The following is a 14,512-nucleotide window of genomic DNA, read 5'->3' as shown; positions in this document are numbered from 1 at the left end:
TGAATGGTAGTAGAGGCCTATACTACCGGAAGCACAGGACTCGCACTTGGATCAGGGAAAGTCACAAGGTTACCAAGAAGCTAGTAATTGATTTCGTTTTATTCAAGTATGTTGTTACCATCATTTCGGTAATGACTGAGAAGATGATTGTTATTCTGACCCTAGAGGTCATATCATCTCGAGTCCGACTAAGATGAGTGTGTTACGTGGTTCAGAGAAGCAAGTTTGATGTAGCATCCGACTTAAGTCAGGAGATTGAAGTGAAAGATAATCAAAGCGATTGTGATCGTTGTTAAAGTAAGAAACTTGTAGCTAGAAATGCTACATGCTAAAAGGTGATTATATCACATTAGGACATGAAGGAAGGTATTCCATTCTGGAATTTGACTCTAAGAGACATGAGTCCAAACATTGCATCACACGATGATAGGTCATTAAAATATGACACATCGGTCCATTGTAGTAATTAGAGAACTTGTCTTAAGTTCATTAAGAAGAAGAAGGAGTCTCCAATAAGTATTGAGTTTGTAACTCGAAGGTTACAACATAGTATGAAGAGCGGGTGCAGGATCGAGCACCGTATGTAGTAAGAAGTCCAAGAGATAGATATTCATTCGAAGGAACATAGAAGTTACGACTATTACCTAGGATGAAGAGATAACGCATGGAGTCATTGTACAAGTCCTGTTTTGTTGATGATTCTGGGACGTAATCATCCTAAGGGGGAGATAATTGTAACGCCCGCAGATTCGGACTAGTCAATTTAGAGACAATAAGCATCAAAAATGAGTTTTTGATGGAAGATTATTTAGGAGGATTAATCTTAACCAAGCTTGAGTATATGTTACAAGTGTTCCGTACATATAAATAACGCCGAAATCTGAGTTATAACGAAGAAGTTATGGTCCATCGAAGTTTCGCGGCAAAACCAGCACGACACCGGGAAACGTAAATAATGAACTTACAATAGATGACTTTTTAGCCTTATTAATCTAAACGAAAGTCGTAAAATATGTTAAACCGAGAGCGTCCATTAAAAGAACGCCCAAATATGACTTCGTATGAGGAAGTTATGATTTTTTTAAGATTCGACATAGCAGTGCACGGCCCGAAACTCGAATTTTAGTTCGAGCGGTTTTTGGCCTACGCGACCTAAATGAGAGTCGAATATCTCATTAATAGGAACTCAACGGTAAAAAGACAGATGGAAACGGAGTCCGTATGAAGGAGTTACGAATTTTACGCGGACATTTAACTAGGGCTGGCAATTCTCGACACGACACGCGACACGACACAAAATAAATGGGTTTGGGTTGAGTTTTTCAACCCGCCAACCCGTTTATTAAACGGGTCATATATGGGTTTCTCAAAAAATAAACGGGTTGACCCGCCAACCCATTTATATTCTTAATAAAAAAATTATTTTATTTTTAAATGTATTTATGTATCAAGTATTAATATTTAATAAATATTATATAATATATACCATTGATTCATAGACCATTTGACTATTTTGACATTTTGACTCGTGGTGAATGGTCTAAGGTCGTAAGTCGTAACCTATAAGGCTAAATCTGTAACATGTTTCTATGAATGTTTTTAATTTTCATTTAGATGTTTAAGACTTAAATGTCTAAAATTCAGACCCACGAACCCGCCAACCTGTGAACCCGTATAAATAAATGGGTTGGCGGGTCATATATGGGTTTATGTTCTAAACCCGCCAACCCGTGATCCGCCAACCCGTGACCTGTATATTTAAATGGGTCCTGTTTGGGTTGGCATATTTTGACCCGCCAACCTGCGACACGCCAACCCAAACACGACACGATTGCCAGACCTACATTTAACAATATAATCTCCTCGTACTGTTAAATTTAAGATTGGCCGAGAATTAGCCGACGGAGTCAAAATGAAAGTTGTAGATTTTATTTTTACCTACGCGTGGATATAAAGAACGTCGAAAACGGAGCTCGTATGCGAAAGTTATGAATTTCCGAAAATCGGCTGATTTCCACCCTGTGTGCGATGTCACGTGTCAGCACCAGGCTGTGCCTGGCTGTAGCCAGCTGGCTCACGACGTGAATATCAAGAAATTCACGACGTGAATCTTCCTTCAGCCCCCTATAAATAGAGGTGTCGGGTTCCATTCATTCTCACACCTTCCCATCTTCTCATTCTCTCTCTAGAGTCTCTCTCTAAGCCCCCTAACCCCTCCCTAAGCCTAGGTAAACCCCCTAGCACCCAAAGGAAGCCCCAAGGCTCCCGGATTCCCGAGAAAAAAGGGCCTTTCGGCTCGGGAACGCGGCTCCAGCGAAGCTCGGTTTTCGAGAAAACCCGCTGTAAGTGAGCTATGCCTACCCTATCTTTAGTATAGCTTATGTTTTAATATAGTAATGTTATTAGGACCTTATAATAATTAGTTGGGCTATTATTATGAGTTATATAAGAGTCGTTATAATATATTTTTAACCACTCGCGGTACAAGGAATCTGGTTTAAAAGGTCGCATAGGGTTGTTGGATTTCAGAAGTGCTATTTGCCAAAATGGTCCTGCCCTCCGGTGTTTTATGTCTGACCTTGTCTGTACATAGTGGGTGAAGAGTATTGTTTAACGCTTATATAATAGTAATAATAGCTAGACTATTAATTAGTCTCGGTGAATGTTAGACTAAACCCTAGTGGTAATGATACTAGGTTCTGTCAAAGGAAATTGTTTTAAGAGTAACGAAGCGCTGTCTGAGTTCGAAATCACCACCTTAACAGGTGAGTGCATAGTTACTTTCATCTTACACATAGATATGAAGTATTTTATATAAATTACGTGCTACGTGTGCATATTATCTGTATACTTGCTATCTATGTTGGATGAACGATTTTATACATGTTTTAAATGATTTAAACTGTATATGTATTTTATATCTACAAAATGTGTTGGGTAAAACATGGGTAGATGTAATAGTTGCTGTGTGACAAAATAATGAGAGGCCTCGTTATAAATGTTATTGATGATCCAGTCATCTAGCAGAGTATAGATGACGACCACGGACTATTCTAGACAGTCTAGTGCAACGCTAGCAGGCTCGCAACCTGTAGGTGTTTATTTGAATTGTGTGCTCACCAGCAGTACTCCATTCCCCACATGGTTGCCTTATTTGACATGAATTGCTGAGGAACCCCCGAAGCATGTGTTGTCACCCCGAAGCATGTGTTGTCCTTAGACTAGGTCCCTTGTGTTAGACGTTTTTAGGGACGTAAAGTGAGGATAACGGGAAGGAGTAATCGGGTTTGATTGGTTTGATAAAGTTAATAAACTTATTTATTGTGGGTTGAAAACCATATGTGCTCACCAGGCTCCCAAGCCTGACCCACTCAGTTTCTTGTATTACAGGTAGTGGCGCATGAGCATAGATGTTTGGATGAGAGACATTAATGGATTGTAGGCCTGTAAATATGAAATAATGTAGTAAGGCTTACATTGTAATGTTTATGCTTTTGATCTGTATCGAACATGACATCCCGAGGTTTTTAATGAAATACATTTCTTCGGAAATGCTTTGATAAATCTTTATCATATTTTATTTTGGGAACAAATTACTCAACACTTTTATTTAAAACGTTACTTTGATTTTTAAACAAAGCATAAGCAAAATCGGTCTTTTCTGGCCGTGAAAATGGGGATGTCACATGTCACAATCATGAATCAGAGTAACCCAAAATTATAAAACACATAAAATCTATGATGATGTGCATAATCAAGCCTTCGTCTTGCCCTTGTCCTCTAAAGTACCTGAAACCATAAAATCAAACTATAAGCCAAAGCTTGGTGAACTCCCCACACAAACATATAACATCATGCATACTGGGTCCACAATAATCGGAGAAGATTACCTCTGAGCCTACAGCACGAGTCTGGATTGCCCACCTGGCCCACAGCTCATCTCTGGATTGCTCCCGAGCCCACAACATAAGTCTGGCTTGCCTTTTCGACCCTCAGCTTATGTCTGGCTTGCTCCTGAGCCCACAACATAAGTTTAGCTTGCCTTTCCGGCCCTCAGTTTATGTTTGGCTTGCTCCCAAGCCCACAACATAAGTCTGGCTTGCCTTTCAGCCCTCAGCTCATGTATGGCTTACTCTCAAGTTTGTTGGCTTCCGCACAGAGCAATATTGCCTTAACCTAACCACACTATGTTGATATATACAACATATAAAGATATAACCAACAACAGGTAATCATGCAGATCTAATAGATCACTACAACATAACAAACATCCTATATATCAGGATACATAACCTAGTGGGTCGGAATTGGTGCCTTCGACCCACTAGTACAGTGAGGAAAACTCACCTCATAGACTGAAAGATAGCTAAACAGATCACTTCTCTAAATATTGAATCTACCGGTCACCTATAAAATAAACAAGGACCCAATCTCAAACTACTAATCAAATGAACTAAAATGACCTAAAGTCAAACTTGGTCAAAATCAAAAGTCAAAAGTCAAAATCTCAAACCAGACCGAGTATGCCCTATATACTCCATCTCTACGTATGGCATAGAGAGTGCCTTCCAAACTGTCGGACTCCCATTCAGTACGCGTTGCGTACTCCTAAGGTACGCCCATCATACTTACGCCCATATTTCCCTGTTTATTAAGCCCTTATTCCTTAAAGACATCACGTCTAGAACTCAGATCTAATCCCAAATATCACCCTAAATCATAAAGTTTCCAACTTTATGACTTTGCATGGCTAGAAGGTGCCCAAAACCAAAACCCTAACTTATAACAAAACTTCAAGCTTCATTTCTCTTGCATGAGTGAAAGGAAAGGATCAAGATCAGATTTTTATGACTCCAAGCACCTTAAAACGTCTGAAAAGATTACTCAAAAGGTCTGGAGTAGCACATACTCAACTAGACCAAGATTATTGGACCAAAATGCACAAAAGCCTTCTGGAGGTTGCGAAGGAGTAGAGCTCGCGAAAATTGACCCAACCCACCAACCCAACCCGAACCCAACCCAAAATTAGCAGGTTGGGTTGAGATTTCCAACCCATTTATGATAAATGGGTCAACCCATCTAACCCATTTAATTAAATGGGTAGGGTTGGGCAAATGTTTTCAACCCACTGACCCATTTAACTTTAATATATATTTAGATTAATAATTGTTCAAATATTAACATGTATTAATCGAAATATTAATTTATAAATCACAATGTTGTATTATTATTTATGTTTTAAAAAATACAGTCTTAATTCTTATCTTTTTTCTTTGTGCCGAAAACACTAGTTACTCTTCAAAACCATTTCGAAATTACATATCATTAATGGTATTTGAATAAAGTCTTTGTATTTGTGAATTGAGATTGTGCTTTTATTACAATTTGAAAGTTTAGTTAAGTTTGGAACTAATTTAAGTGTTGTAATCTTTAGTTAATTTATTTACTTTTTTATTTTAAATGGGTCAACCCATTTTTTTAATAGGTTGGGTTAAGAATTACATAAAGGGTCAACCCAATGACAACCCATTTATCTGAAAGGTTGGGTTGGGTCGGAAATATCCACCCATTTAAATAAAAAGGTTGGGTTGGGTTGGAATCTTCAACTCAATTAATAAATGGGTTGAACCCGAACCCAACCCAGGTCGACCCATAAGGAGATGTAAGGTCCAGATCCACGAGGCTTGAAACTTCTCAATTGATTTCTTAGAGCTTCATTCCTTCAAAAATGTACACAAAACACTAAAAAGGCTCAAAACTTCACAGATGGAGATTAGGGTTTGCAAGGGGTCGTTTGGAAGGATGGAGGCTGAAGGTGGAAAGGTTTTTAGGAGTTAAGGTTGTTTAAATAGGGCTCAAACCGTCAATATTTGGGTTTGCTCATCAGCCGAGTACGCCCTGTGTACTCCTTGTGTACACAAAGGCACCCACGTCACCTTTTAATGACCTACGCCCGTCGTAAGGACCATTTTTGCAACAAATTTACATTTTGAGTCAAGAAAGGAAATTACCTGATTTGGCTGGGTGTTACATAATGAATTGGGGATTGATCTTAATAACATTTTTAACTAGGAGAGTGGTTGATGGAAATAAAACTTAGTTTAGATGTCTCATTGCTTTTCTACGGAGTTGTACGTGTCATATTAAAGGGAACTTTATTTTATAAATAATGATATATAATTATATATCAAGCAAACGAATTATTAACCACAAACTATATAAATTTTATTATTTTGTTGTATTTTCATTAAAAAATACCTAATATAATTCATCAATCATGATTGGTATCTTAATAATTTTTTCATTTGCATTCTTTTTCCCTCGATAAAACTCATCCTGATATTAGTGATTTAACTAAATTCTAAAGGAATCGGGTAATTGATATAACACATAAGTAATACAATTTTATTTTATTTTCACATGTATGGTGTATTTTGGATAGAGTTTTTGGAAGATTTTAGTTTTTAGCTTTTAAGAAAAAAAAAAGTTCATTCGATAATACGGGCCTTTATTTTATTTTAAACAAAAATCTCTTAATTCAAAAGTTACTTCAATGGCATGTTCGACACAAAGCGTAGTTGTTTGGAGCTTTTAGCTTTTCAATGCTTTTAGGTTTGATTTTTATGTAATTTTATATTTTAAAATCGAACAACTACTTTTGTCGAATATTTATGCATAAATAAAAGCTAAAGCTTTTTGCCTCCAACTAACACCTATCAGCTCGTTTTCTTCAAACACGCCCCCAATATCACAAATAGATATGCGATTTTCTCTTATACTTATATATTTTAGTGTTGGTGACAGTAAAAAAGTAATATGAACGACCAATTTCTCTACTAACGGGTAAGATGTGATGAATGGTTAGTGCAACCAAGCAATAATTTAGACGGTTTATATTATCTTATCAGTATCTTCAATCTTGAATTATGAGGTTTAACTGTTTCTTCACCTGTGACTAAATCGTTTCATTCTCAACACATGACAAACTTGACAACCAACTTGGACCTTTTTTTTCAATTTTGAAATGAGACATTGTAAGGGTCTTGTTGCATTTTCTTGAAGAAAAGTTTAAATGTACGTTAGACCTGTGCCTTCTAAACTTACAAGTAATGTTAACAGGCAAAACTTCCATTTTCAGCTTTCTCATTTAAAAAACAGCCGAGGTGACCATGGCAGCTAAACTAATAAAATCTATGCTCCCTTACACACCAGCCCTATAATTTTCACCAACTCTATCCCATCAACAGACCAGAAAACCTCTCTTTATACGTAATTCTATGGTGAACCTCAAGATCTCAGATGGGATGGTTAGATAGTTCTTGTTGGGGGTATGTTGCTCCCACTTTCCACTCACCTCAGGTACACTCTTTATCGAGAAACATGTCTCCGAGCATCTCACACTAAGTTTGTATACAAAAGCAGCCCTAAATACGTTTGGTCCTACGCAATCCACATTAAAAACTCTCCCATGTCCTTGAATGTCATGGTTGAGGACGAAGATGACCCTTTCATTCTGTTCTTGAAGAATTATATACTTTTGACCTCTTTTGACATCAATATTGAAGGTGGTGTTGAAGGTGAAAGGAGTAGCAGAAGATGAATGATGGGTGCGGAAATGAACGTACAGGTTGGCGTAAGAACCGGTAAACCCGCAGGATGAAAGAGGACAGAAACATAATGTATGGCTACATACGTGTTCATGCTGAGCTTTCATATGGTAAATCAATGGCTCTGTGCATCCATACTCCTTGTTTTCGCAGTCTACTGTGATTGAATTGACTAGCTTCTCCATAGCTCGACATCGGTTGAATCCAATCGGCAAGCAGCATGAAGGACACTTGTGATTCGATTTCGTGCAACAACAGGAGCATGCTATGTGCCCATTTTGACACTACAATGGTAAATGCATTGTTAAAACAAGAGCATATGTGTATTCACGGATTTGAATTGAAAAGGGGGAATTATTAATTACCTGGTAGATTGGAGAGCGTAATGGTTCGAGGCAGATCGGACAATCGAGCACGTCTGGATCGGTGAACACCACCGGAATGTCTCTGCTTGAATCTCTGATCGGCGATGAAACCGGGCTAGAACTCGAATATCCACTATCAGAATGGTGATTCTGATGTTGCCCCAAATCATCCACGATCCAGACATCATCATCCACGTCTTCCATCGGAGTCCCTCCTGAGCCCAAATCGGAATCGGATTCCAGCGGAATCACATTCTCGTCTTCCTCCACCGTACATGACGGACAGACTCTGTGTGGCGCTCGTGATGGCTGAAACATCTGCTGCTGCGGTGCCGATTGGGCGAACCGCGGCCGCCTATTATCGGACCGGTTGACCATTGGATTCTCCGCATCGTCTTGGCCGCCGCCAGCAGACGCCATTGAGGCCGAAGCTTGAAGCCTCCTGACCATATTTTGACTTCTGTCCGCCATAGATTTGAGATTCTTGATTTTTAAAATATGAAAGGGACAGAGCAGCTGTTGTTGTTAAGAATAAAGAAATAGTTATAGCAAAATTTTACACCTGCTGCCGACTTCATTGCGCCTGGTTTCCAGAATTCTAACGAGAAAAAAATAAAAAAACAAAAAAAACGGGTGGAAGTAAGAAAAAAAAAAAAAAAAATTTGGCGTTTCGTTAAAGGAAGGAAGTAGAGAGAAATGAAATGATATTTTTCCTCCAAACTTTCCTTCCGATTTGGAAGGATTTGGAAAGAAAGAACAAAATGATTAACTTTCTTTCCAATTCCGAAACACAAAAGAAAATTTTGTTTTCTTTTCCTTTTCTTTTTTCTCCTAACTTTTTTTCTCTTCCTTTATTTTCTTTTGTTAAACTCGAAAACTAGGCGTTAAAGTAAATAAAAGAAAAGAAAAACAATGAAAGAAAAGAAAAGAATGAGAGCTTAAAGAATAAATTATTCGAAAGAAAAGAAAAAGAAAAGAACATTTATACCATTCATAGAAAAAAATTTATTTTAGGTGTTGAAAGGAAAAGAAAAAAACATTAAAAAAAGACTATTATAACATATTGAGTAAATATCTCCACTCCCAACCAACTCTCTCCCTTCCCCATCCCTTCTCCTCAAAACATTAACAAAAGATTTTTTTTAATATAGAATAAATAGCACAAAGAAAAACCACATGGCACATCATGAAACAAGTAAATACATAAGCTCAATCCAGTAATCGTCAATTGTTTTCAAGATACAAAACGAAAAACACAAACAACTAAAAAAAACAAAAAAAAAATCACAAACTCATCCAAAATCACCAAAAAAATATATGTTTCAAGTCAATAAACGCATAAGATCAATCTAGTAACAATCACCTAAGGTTATTTAATCGCGTATGCCCATCATCCTAGCTCTTACTTGATTTGCTGCCAAAAAATTTAGAGCCCTCGATAATTCATGGGGTTCCAAACCTACCAACTATATTTCTCTATAAATTTCTTCCCCTGTATACTCCCGATGATAAGCTCTATCAAATATTATATTACACTCCCTGATAGCAGCAACCACATTATCAATCAATTTCATAATCTTTGAGTTAAAATCTTCTTTTTCTTCTTCAAATTTCCTCTTTTTACTCTTACACTTCTTTGCACTTGAAGACCGATATGGTGAAAAAGGAGTTGGAATAACCTCCTAAATGTCATCATCAACATCAACCTATTGGTTCTCCAAATGAACTTCACTGGTAGCTAACAACTCATCAACTACTATAATTGTTTCTACTTGAAAATAATACCAACATATCATCGAAGTTTGCCCCCCTTTTTGTCTTTAACGATGCAACCTCAGGTTTTGACTGTTTAACAACACAAACATTATTAATATTGCAAACGATAACATAAAATATTTAAAAAGCTAAATAGACATAAAAGGAACACTTACTTGTATTAAATTATCTCATACTTCTTCATCTGCTTCTATTAGTTGAGTAGACAAATTCCAAGAGAACCCACTCAATGAAATTCCTCTAAACAAATTGTACCATTGAGAAAAATGTGTTTTTAAGGTTTTGTAGCGATTCTTTAAATTACTTTTGGTAATACTCATTTGATGCTTTGTGTTAAACACCTCAACCATTTGATCATGCGCAGTTGGTGTAAAACTACCATTTACTGTATTCCCTATATCTAGTTGTTTAATCATTGCTTGAATGTACGCACAATCCATTTTCTCTGACCATTTAACTTGTTCCTTTTTACTACCGTTGGCTTCGTGATGACTTTGCACATAGGAAAAAACAAAATATAAAAGAAGGATACATTGTTAGACCTAATAAATTCTTGGAAACTATTAACATAATACTAATGAAAAATATGAAAGGTAAATAACATAAATAATCTCAAAAACCTATCTTCAATACAATGTGAAATTGAAAAACTAAAAGTATCAATAGGAAACTAGTTTTACATATTACTTTTAATTATTTGAATGTATCAAATAATTTGCCCACATTTCATTTGCAATTGAATTCCTTAGTTGTTGTGCCCTACTACTACCCTCATCTGTTTCTGTTAAATTACGATGCTCTTGCTCTTATGGTCCATGTAAGATCTCCTGCATCACTTCATCTTCAATATTTATGTCGCGGTCTTCATCTAGTAGAAAGTTGTGTAGAATACAACATGCAGAAAAAAGTTATGGCAGATTGTGTTTCACAGGAATAAAATGGTTTTGTTGTACTTCGAATGATAGGAAACCTTCTTTTGAGGACACCAAAAGCTCCTTCAATGGCGTTACGTAAGGAAGCATGACGAAGATTAAACAACTCTTTTGAATTTTGAGGAGCACACATGAGGTACTCTTTTAAATAGGTCTGACAATTCTCGACACGACCCATGACACAACACGAGATAAACGGGTTTGGATTGAGTTTTTCAACCCGCCAACCCATCAACCTGTTTATTAAACAGGTCATATATGAGTTTGTCAAAAAACATATGGGTTGACCCGCCAACCCGTTTAGATTTTTTAATAAAAAAATTATATATTTTCTAAATATATTAAGTATTATTCGTAGGAATGTAGGATACTATGATATGATACCACTGTATTAAGTATTGACGTTTGGTGAGTTATTTTTAATGACATTTATACATTTTTACTTATGTGTGTTTTAACCTTGCATATTTTTTCTACTTAAAGGTTGAAGTTCATCATAAAGAAGAAAACGGTGTTGGAGAATTGACTTTGTTTTTTAGGAGAAAAAATGGGAATTGTGGCTTTTACATTAACACTTGAATTTGTCTATGTTTGTATTAATGTTTTAGTTTAAACATGTTTCCATGAATGTTTTTAATTTTCATTTGCATCTAGAATATATTCATGTTTAATTATCTATTTTATTTATGGAATGTGATCCACGAATCCAAATTTGACTCACGAACCCGTCAACCTATGAACTCGTATAAATATGTGGGTTGACGGGTCGTATATGGGTTTATGTTACAATCTCGTCAATCCGTGACATGTATAGTTAAATGGGACGTGTTCGAGTTGGTGTATTTTGACCCGTGACCCGCCAACCCGAACACGACACGATTGCGAGACCTACTTTTAAATGATATTGAACACCTCTATATGGCGCCATTAGTTTACTTGTATGAGGCAAACCCACATCTACCAAACCATATCTACCTATAAAAAGTTAAATCAATATCATTGTAAAATCTTATATATTGAAATTACTTTGGTTTAATAAATTACTTGATGGAATTAGTTGTTTATCATCTCTTGTAAATGCATTCTTTATTATTCTCGAGTATGATGTAGTACCCTCCCAACCCGTTAACACATACGTAAACTTCAAATCAAATGTACAAGCAGCTAGTACGTTTATTGCCGGGTATCCCTTACGACCACGATATCCAGGGGCATCTTTAGGTACATAGACACAAACATGTGTTCCATCAATTTCCCCTATATAATTCTTGAAAAAAGGAGGTACACAGACACAAACATGTGTTCCATCAATTTCCCCTATACAATTCTTGAAAAAGGATAAAATCTTTTTTTTTCTTGAATTTCTCTCGGTACAACGTCTCATTTAGGTTGCTGAATATAAAGACCTTCTATTGATATAATGGATCACAATACTCTATGAAAAAACATACTCGTTTTCGATCTAGAGCGACGATACATCCACGAGGTAAACCGAGTTCATAAATCGTTACTTACAATATGCAAAAATCTAGCAACATGCTCTTCAACGGGCATGTGTTGCATAGGTCGTAGACCACCTTTAGTTTGTAATATTTCACATAATCTCCTAAAAGTGTTTTCACTTTTACGAATAAGGTCACATTATTGACCTCCCTCTAAAAGATTGTGCAGTAACTCTTCCCATACAACTTGTCTTTCTAAAATAACTTTTCTAGTGGGCAACTTAACCTGCTTTGTGTTGGCCAGAGTACGTTGTGTAATAAAAGTCAACAACAAGCAAATCAAATTAACCACTTGCAATTGTCGAGCTCTCAAAACATGAGCGGAGGTGAGTACCGGATTATCCATAAGGACTATGTATATGAACTAAGCCCTTTTTCTGATACACGATCAAATTGTTTGAGTTATATTAAGAAAAAAAATTGATCGCTTTCAAGATACAAAAAATGCTAATTTCAAGAAAAGGAACAGTGACGAGTTCACAAAAAATTGTGATAGAATTGTACCTGAATGATGCGTCGGAATGGATTGATTGTCTGGGTTTGATATGTTTATATGAATATATGGATATGTTTAGATAGGGTTCTGCTATTCAGAAATAGACGAGCTATTTCAACAGAAGAAGATTGAGATCAACTCAAATCTTAAACACTCAAACTTAGCTTGTCTATTTCATATGGGCAAAGGCCCTATTTATAGGCTCAAAGGAGCCGAGTACAATAATTGAGTTGCAATCGTTTGATTGCAATATGACAAACCTATTTACATTATAGCCCCCTAGACTATTGAGGGACTTACACACTTTATGTTACATCACAATAATACAATGGACATATAATAATTATCCTACCGACACTTTAATTTAATAACAATCCTTTCCATATTGAAAGGACACGTGTCTTCAATAATGTGTCTTCTTTAATAATGGCTTCTTATGTCATTGCTTACGTCATTCCTCCCGCCTCCGAAAAGACATGTTTTTGAATAATGTTTGCTTTTGTCATGGCTGACGTTAATCTTCCATGAATGGTGTTTCTTCTGTGTTTTCTGAACAGTGACTGCAATTGTGTCTTGGAGCATGCATAATATGTTTGCAAAGTTGTTTCTTGATATCATCGGGTAATTCAGCCAGTTGATGAGAAATTTTTTTGAAAGGTTGTTCGAATGTTTCAATTGCTTTCATTGCTTCCGAAGTGATTTAATTGTCTGTTAAAGAGTAGATAATGAAAGTTTTACTAGCATAATTTACTCTGATTCTTGACCTTTGATCTTTACCGTTGCCAATGTGTGATGATGCTAAATAAACACCGGCAAGTGCAAAGATTAGATGTTCTTATGTTGGGGATTCATGGGGTAGATCATCTTTTGTTGGTTTTGAGCCGTTGCTTATTCCCATGTTTGCAAAAGTAATACTTGGGACAATTAGTTGAGATTCTTCATCAAAAATTGGGTAGCTAGAATGCATTTTGATGAATAATCCTCTTTCTTGTTTTGCAAAGCGTATTTTATAATTTCTGATGATAGTTTGCACAGCAGAAGGGAATTCGCTGATGCAGTGTAGATTGGTGCCTTCTAGATAGATGGTGTCGATGAACCCATGAATAAAATAATCCCATAAAGTCATAGGATCTGATAAGTCGGCTAAGAAAACTGCTTTAGGACCTGGTCGTCTGGCTACTGGGTAAAAGCCCATCAGAGAATGGACTTCGGTGTATGAGATTAGGCTGTCCCATAATTCGGCAAATTTTTTGGCAGATGGTTTTTTCATGGCTTCTTTTTCTTTGGTTGATAGAATGGATTCAAGGGCAATTTTTGCATTTAATTGGTTAAGGGATCTTGGGATGGATACAGGTTTTTGTGGTGTGAAGCTGGTCATAGGTTTTTGTGGTGTTAGGAGAACTGTTTTTGAACATTCTACGTTATCTTTTATTACTGCTTTGTATGCTTCGTTGTATGCGGCTTCTGCTTCATTTTTTTTGTAACTTTTGTGAATAATATTTCTTCCAAGAATATATGAACTGGCAATTCCCCAATTGTCATATACTCCTTTGTTTTCTCCGTTGAAAATCACGTACCATTTCTTTATATTTTGATCTGCTTGAAGTGGTGGATATTCTTCTGGATTTTGTATTATAGGTTGTTTTTCTGACTTGAGCATTGTTTGTGGCTGACTATCATCTGATGAAATTTCTTGAATGTCTTCTTTTGGTTGCTTCGTTGTTGAACTACTAGCTGCTTCTTCTTTAGGTACTGATTGGGATGATAGAATTTGTATTGTTTGTCGTAGTTGTTCTTTTTCTCGTCTGACTGCTTCGAGTTGTCTGACTAATGA

The 14,512-nt window shown here is 36.4% G+C and overlaps 1 protein-coding gene across 1 annotated transcript; it reads right to left on the bottom strand.

Annotated features, from left to right (window-relative positions):
- Positions 1–7,112: 7,112 nt before the first annotated feature.
- On the bottom strand, positions 7,113–8,485 carry LOC145160226 (putative E3 ubiquitin-protein ligase SINA-like 6). The gene is made up of 2 exons (XM_079079341.1): positions 7,973–8,485; positions 7,113–7,891 (listed from the first exon to the last, which is right to left on the bottom strand). Exons 1-2 carry the CDS (start codon positions 8,441–8,443, stop codon positions 7,241–7,243), a joined length of 1,122 nt encoding a protein of 373 aa, XP_078935467.1. The 5' UTR covers positions 8,444–8,485; the 3' UTR covers positions 7,113–7,240.
- Positions 8,486–14,512: the final 6,027 nt, after the last annotated feature.

Source organism: Lactuca virosa, chromosome 2 (assembly GCF_052849685.1).
Source record: "Lactuca virosa cultivar CGN04683 chromosome 2, Lactuca_virosa_CGN04683_v6, whole genome shotgun sequence".
NCBI classification, from domain to species: Eukaryota; Viridiplantae; Streptophyta; class Magnoliopsida; order Asterales; family Asteraceae; genus Lactuca; species Lactuca virosa.
Note: the sequence above shows the minus strand (reverse complement) of the source record. Positions and strands in the feature narration are given on the sequence as shown.